At 58.7% G+C, this 6804-nt stretch overlaps 1 protein-coding gene across 1 annotated transcript; it reads left to right on the top strand.

Moving 5' to 3' along the window:
* Nucleotides 1-269: 269 nt before the first annotated feature.
* LIF (LIF interleukin 6 family cytokine) lies at nt 270-6604 on the top strand. Its single transcript, XM_003258064.3, has 3 exons — nt 270-392; nt 2139-2317; nt 3006-6604. Exons 1-3 carry the CDS (start codon nt 374-376, stop codon nt 3414-3416), a joined length of 609 nt encoding a protein of 202 aa, XP_003258112.1. The 5' UTR covers nt 270-373; the 3' UTR covers nt 3417-6604.
* The last annotated feature ends 200 nt before the right edge of the window (nt 6605-6804 follow it).

Raw genomic sequence — 6804 nt, 5'->3', positions numbered from 1 at the left:
GCCCCCTCCTGGCGATGCCCATCTTCAGACAACTCCCGGGACAAGCCAGGCAGGAAAACCGCAGGGCGTTTTGTCGAAGGCTTCATTATAATTTTATCAATCAAATTCTTAGAAGAGCGAAAAAGTCTGTTCTCCCCACCCTCCCCCCTCACTCGTCCCCCCCCCCTTCACTCTCACTTTCTTCCATTCATAATTTCCTATGATGCACCTCAAACAACTTCCTGGACTGGGGATCCCGGCTAAATATAGCTGTTTCTGTCTTACAACACAGGCTCCAGTATATAAATCAGGCAAATTCCCCATTTGAGCATGAACCTCTGAAAACTGCCGGCATCTGAGGTTTCCTCCAAGGCCCTCTGAAGTGCAGCCCATAATGAAGGTCTTGGCGGCAGGTAAATACACCCGCCCCGCGCCGGCTTCGCGTTCCCGCTGCGGGGCGCGGCGGCAACTTGGGGCGCTTGGCAGCGCGAGCCGGACGCCCACCCGCCGCAGACACACGGACACTTGGGGCGCCCGCGCAGCCACCGGAGGCGCTGGGTGGCGGTCCGGAGCGAGCGCGGGCACATGGTCCCAAGCACCGCACGCCCCGCGGCAGGTTGGCGGCGAGGGAGGGGGCGCCGAGCCTTCCTCCTCCTCCTCCTCCCCCTCTCCTTCTCCTCCTCCTCCTCCTCGCTCCGGACACTCGCTGGCTGCTCTTCCCTCTGCGCTTTCTCACAGATTCACTCTCCCTCTCTCTTTTTCTTTTCTTTCTTTCTTTCTTTCCGCTTTCTCCTTTCCAACCGCGGTCCCGGGCTGCTCCCAGGGAGGGGCGCGGGCGGCGAGCAGCTTGCAAACTCCGGCCTGGGACGGGAGCAGGTGCCGCCTCCATCTGCTGGTGTCTGGAAGCGTGTGGTCTGCGCTAGGTGAGATACAGGGGTGTGGCCCCCCTCCCGCAGCCACCCCGGGGCCTCAGCACTGCCTGGGGATGCTGGGACGAACAGGGGACCCAGGAGAAGTGAACTTGAGGAGGCCCCCGTCCCCCGTGTCCCAGCATGCGGGATCCTGGGGAAGTCTCCAGCCTCACTCGCCCGCTGACCCCGGCCCCACCATCTTTAGGTGCCCTTCTGCGGAGCCCCGGAAAGGCGTCTAAGGGGGCCTGGGGGGAGTGGGGAGAACAGGCCCCCCTGGGGGAGGGGCAAACCAGGACATGTCGGGACAGCTCCCAGCTCTCCTGTCACCTTTCACTTTCCTTCCTCCCCGCCCACCCGACTGCCTATGACCTTTTGCCTTTTCTCTTTCCTGGTGCACTATTTCCTCTCCCTCCCTGAGCCGGTGTGTGTGTGTGTTAGGGGGCGGGGAACCCCTGGGACAAGGGACAGCAGATGAGTGGGGAGAAGGCATGGAGTCAGGGGCTGTCCGGAGCTGGGGAAACAGAGAGTTTTGAATGATGATTTGGGGATGGAGAGTGGGGACAGCTAGGCAGAAATGGGGTGAACTTGAGTGAGATAGGGGACACTAGGGAAGGAAGAGATAGAGGATGATGGGGGCGGTGGCAGAATTGGGGGCAATTGGCCCAGGGAGCCAGAATCAAATGGCAGGTTTGGGAGGGAGACGAGGGTCAGCCGAGGACTCCTCCCCACTCCCCCATGCCCCATGGCCCCCCCATGGGTGCCTGGCTTCGGAGATTTGGGCTGCAATAGGCCAGTGAGTGGGAAGCGCTGCTGAGGAACCTGGGCCACCCTGGGAGGCGGGAAGAGAGGGGTCTCCTTTCTCCTGGTGCCTGCTGGGCCTGGGGCCTGGGGCCTTCCAGCCAGAGGGCCAGGAGGCCTTAGGGCCTTTGCCTTCCTGAGGGAAAGGGTGGGATGGCTGGGAGTCCCTCCTGGACCCTGCACCCTTCTGGTGGAAATGGCTTGTGTCTTGCCCTTGCCTTTCCGTCATCCCAGAAGAGAGCAGGGAGAGCTAAGGCAGAGCGAGGGAGACAGAGAAACACAAGCAGTGGCAGAGTGAAGACTAGGCCCCAGGAAGACAGCTGCAGGTGGTGAGAGGGAACCAGGAGTCCTCTCCCATGCAGCCATTGCCGGACCCCCATCCAGTGTGCCATGACCCCAGGCCACCCTTTCCTGCCTTTCTACTCATGGCTTCTTCCTGACTGTCCCCAGGAGTTGTGCCCCTGCTGTTGGTTCTGCACTGGAAACATGGGGCGGGGAGCCCCCTCCCCATCACCCCTGTCAACGCCACCTGTGCCATACGCCACCCATGTCACAACAACCTCATGAACCAGATCAGGAGCCAACTGGCACAGCTCAATGGCAGTGCCAATGCCCTCTTTATTCTCTATGTAAGTTACCCCTGGGATACTGACAGGAGATGGCAGGGAGGGGGCTTGTAAATATCATTAGGGGCTGTCCTGATCTGGGTTGAGGGGACATTTGGGGCTGGAAGGAGAGAATGGGGAGAGGGCTTGATTAAACCAACCCCAGACTCCCACCACTTCCTGCCCAAGCTTCCCCAGGGAAGCTTCCCCAGGGTGCCCAGTTAGCAAGGGGAGAGCTGGGTGCAAAGGTGGGGACTTGGCACTTCTTGTCTTGTGATTGTCCTGCTGTAGGGAGCGAGGGATGGAGTGGAAATGGGCGTGAGGCACCAGGGAGATGTGGTTGAGAGGCAGCGGGCTGTGGGTACTGGGCATGGAGGGGCGTCCTGGAACATTGTGAGTGCAGGGAGGGAAGTACTTGTGTGTGGTGCCCCAGCTGGGGCTAGACACCGAGTTTTCCCTTCTGTCCCCTTAGGGTGGCGATGATGATGATGATGATGACTGCGTGCATGGCTTAGGCTTTGATCTTTAGCAAGGGCACTCACACTACAATTAGTTTTGGCTCTCATGACAATTCCAGATGCTTACAGGGCAAGGAGTTGGGTCCTCATGCGCTAGATGGGGAAACCGAGACTCAAGAGCTTGCCCAAAGGGTTGGCGGCAGGGCTGGGACACTGACCCCTGACTCCCACGTCACCTCCCTTCTGCCCCTCAGTACACAGCCCAGGGGGAGCCGTTCCCCAACAACCTGGACAAGCTATGTGGCCCCAACGTGACGGACTTCCCGCCCTTCCACGCCAACGGCACGGAGAAGGCCAAGCTGGTGGAGCTGTACCGCATAGTCGTGTACCTTGGCACCTCCCTGGGCAACATCACCCGGGACCAGAAAATCCTCAACCCCAGTGCCCTCAGCCTCCATAGCAAGCTCAACGCCACCGCCGACATCCTGCGAGGCCTCCTTAGCAACGTGCTATGCCGCCTGTGCAGCAAGTACCACGTGGGCCACGTGGACGTGACCTACGGCCCTGACACCTCGGGTAAGGACGTCTTCCAGAAGAAGAAGCTGGGCTGTCAACTCCTGGGAAAGTATAAGCAGATCATCGCCGTGTTGGCCCAGGCCTTCTAGCAGGAGGGCTTGAAGCGTGCTGTGAACCGAGGGATCTCAGGAGTTGGGTCCAGATGTGGGGGCCTGTCCTAGGGTGGCTGGGGCCCAGGGCATCGCTAAACCCAAATGGGGGCTGCTGGCAGACCCCGAGGGTGCTTGGCCAGTCCACTCCACTCTGGGCTGGGCTGTGATGAAGCTGAGCAGAGTGGAAACTTCCATAGGGAGGGAGCTAGAAGGTGCCCCTTCCTCTGGGAGATTGTGGACTGGGGAGCGTGGGCTGGACTTCTGCCTCTACTTGTCCCTTTGGCCCCTTGCTCACTTTGTGCAGTGAGCAAACTACACAAGTCATCTACAAGAGCCCTGACCACAGGGCGAGACAGCAGGGCCCAGAGGAGTGGACCAGCCCCCAGCAAATTATCACCATCTGTGCCTTTGCTGCCCCTTAGGTTGGGACTTAGGTGGGCCACAGGGGCTAGGATCCCAAAGGACTCCTTGTCCCCTAGAAGTTTGATGAGTGGAAGATAGAGAGGGGCCTCTGTGATGGGAGGCTGTCTTCTTTTGAGGATGAGCAGAGAACTTGGGCAATAGGAACAGTCAGGCAGAAGTTTCCAGAAGGAGGTCACTTGGCATTCAGGCTCTTGGGGAGGCAGAGAAGCCACCTTCAGGCCTTGGAAGGAAGACGCTGGGAGGAGGAGAGGCCCGGAAAGCTTTGGTAGGTTCTTCCTTCTCTTCCCCGTGATCTTTCCTGCAGCCTGGGATGGCCAGGGTCTGATGGCTGGACCTGCAGCAGGGGTTTGTGGAGGTGGGTAGGGCAGGGGCAGGTTGCTAAGTCAGGTGCAGAGGTTCTGAGGGACCCAGGCTCTTCCTCTGGGTAAGGGTCTGTAAGGAGGGGCTGGGGTAGCTCAGAGTAGCAGCTCACATCTGAGGCCCCGGGAGGCCTTGTGAGGTCACATAGAGGTACTTGAGGGGGACTGGAGGCCATCTCTGGTCCCCAGGGCAAGGGGACAGCAGAACTTGGGGTCGGGGTCTCAGGGAACCCTGAGCTCCAAGCGTGCTGTGCGTCTGACCTGGCATGATTTCTATTTATTATGATATCCTATTTATATTAACTTATTGGTGCTTTCAGTGGCAAAGTTAATTCCCCTTTCCCTGGTCCCTACTCAACAAAATATGATGATGGCTCCTGACACCAGCACCAGGGTCAAGGCTTAGCAGGGCCTGGTCTGGAAGTCGACAATGTTACAAGTGGGATAAGCCTTACGGGTGAAGCTCAGAGAAGGGTCGGATCTGAGAGAATGGGGAGGCCTGCGTGGAAGTGGGGGGCCTGGCTCCACCCCCATCCCCTACTGTGACTTGCTTTGGGGTATCAGGGTCCAGGCTGCAGGGGCTGGCCGGTTTGTGGAGAGGCTGGGTGCCTTTCTGTCTTGGTTCCAGGGGGCTGGTTCACACTGTTCTCGGATGCCCCAGCATTGTGTTGTGAGGGGCACTGCTCCTGGCTGAAATTGTGCCCCCTGGAGCAGTGGGCAAGATAGTCCTTGTGGCCCACCCTGTCCCTGTTTCTGTGTCCCCATGCTGCCTCTGAAATAGTACCCTGGAACAACCCTGTCCCGGCACCCAGCCTGCTCCCACACAGCAGGGAAGCTCCTCTGGTGGCCTGGACACCCATAGAGGGTGCGGGGGGGCCTGGCTGGGCCAGACCCCAGGAAGGTGGGATAGCCTGGGGGGATCAGCTGCCCACTGCTCCCAAGAGGAGGAGAGGGAGGCTGCAAACGCCTGCGACTCAGACCAGGAAGCTGTGGGCCCTCCTGCTCCACCCCCATCCCACTCCCACCCATGTCTGGGCTCCCAGGCAGGGAACCCGATCTCTTCCTTTGTGCTGGGGCCAGGCTAGTGGAGAAACGCCCTCCAGTCTGAGAGCAGGGGAGGGAGGGAGGCAGCCGAGTTGGGGCAGCTGCTCAGAGCAGTGTTCTGGCTTCTTCTCAAACCCTGAGTGGGCTGCCGGCCTCCAAGTTCCTCCGACAAGATGATGGTACTAATTATGGTACTTTTCACTCACTTTGCACCTTTCCCTGTCGCTCTCTAAGCACTTTACCTGGATGGCGCGTGGGCAGCCTGCAGGCAGGTCCTGAGGCCTGGGTTTGGGGTGGAGGGTGCCGCCGGGAGTTGTCCATCTGTCCATCCCAACAGCAAGACGAGGATGTGGCTGTTGAGATGTGGGCCACGTGCACCCTTGTCCAGGATGCAGGGACCGCCTTCCCCTTCCTGCTTCATCCGGCTTAGCTTGGGGCTGGCTGCATTCCCCAAGATGGGCTTCAAGAAAGACAAACTTGTCTGGAAACCAGAGTTGCTGATTCCACCCAGGGGGCCCGGCTGACACGCCCATCACCTCATCTCCCTGTGGACTTGGGTGTTCTGTGCCGGGCCCACCTGGCGGCCCTGGCTCTGAGTCGCTCTCCTGCCCAGCCTGGACTCGGCCCCGTGAGACCCATCCTCAGTGCTCCCTCCAGATCCTGTCCGGCAGCTCGGCGTCCACTCTGCACAGCATCACTGAATCACAGAGCCTTTGCGTGAAACAGCTCTGCCGGGCCGGGAGCTGGGTTTCTCTTCGCTTTTTATCTGCTGGTGTGGACCACACCTGGGCCTGGCCGGAGGAAGAGAGAGTTTACCAAGAGAGATGTCTCCGGGCCCTTATTTATTATTTAAACATTTTTTTAAAAAGCACTGCTAGTTTACTTGTCTGTCCTCCCCATCGTCCCCATCGTCCTCCTTGTCCCTGACTTGGGGCACTTCCACCCTGACCCAGCCAGTCCAGCTCTGCCTTGCCAGCTCTCCAGAGTAGACACAGTGTGTGGGGTTGGAGCTCTGGCACCCAGGGAGGTAGCGTTTCCCTGCAGATGGTACAGATGTTCCTGCCTTAGAATCATCTCTAGTTCCCCACCCCAATCCCGGCATCCAGCCTTCAGTCCCACCCACGTGCTAGCTCCGTGGGCCCACCGTGTGGCCTTAGAGGTTTCCCTCCTTCCTTTCCACTGAAAAGCACATGGCCTTGGGTGACAAATTTCTCTTTGATGAATGTACCCTGTGGGGATGTTTCATACTGACAGATTATTTTTATTTATTCAATGTCATATTTAAAATATTTATTTTTTATACCAAATGAATACTTTTTTTTAAGAAAAAAAGAGAAATGAATAAAGAATCTACTCTTGGCTGGCTCTCTGGAGTGTACTGATGTGGGGAGATGGGCTGGAAGGGCTGGGACTGTCCCTGTCCTGGGCACCAGCCAAGTGGGACTCAGCGAAGGGTGGAGGAGGGTGGGGGAGGGGCACCTGGCATAGGTGGGGGCAGTTAGGTGGTATTTTGGCCAAGGCAGAACAAGGTGGGTGGTGTCTAGATCATGGGGTGCCCC

Source organism: Nomascus leucogenys, chromosome 7b, assembly GCF_006542625.1.
Source record: "Nomascus leucogenys isolate Asia chromosome 7b, Asia_NLE_v1, whole genome shotgun sequence".
Lineage (NCBI taxonomy): Eukaryota > Metazoa > Chordata > Mammalia > Primates > Hylobatidae > Nomascus > Nomascus leucogenys.
This window is presented reverse-complemented; position numbering and strand designations above follow the sequence as displayed.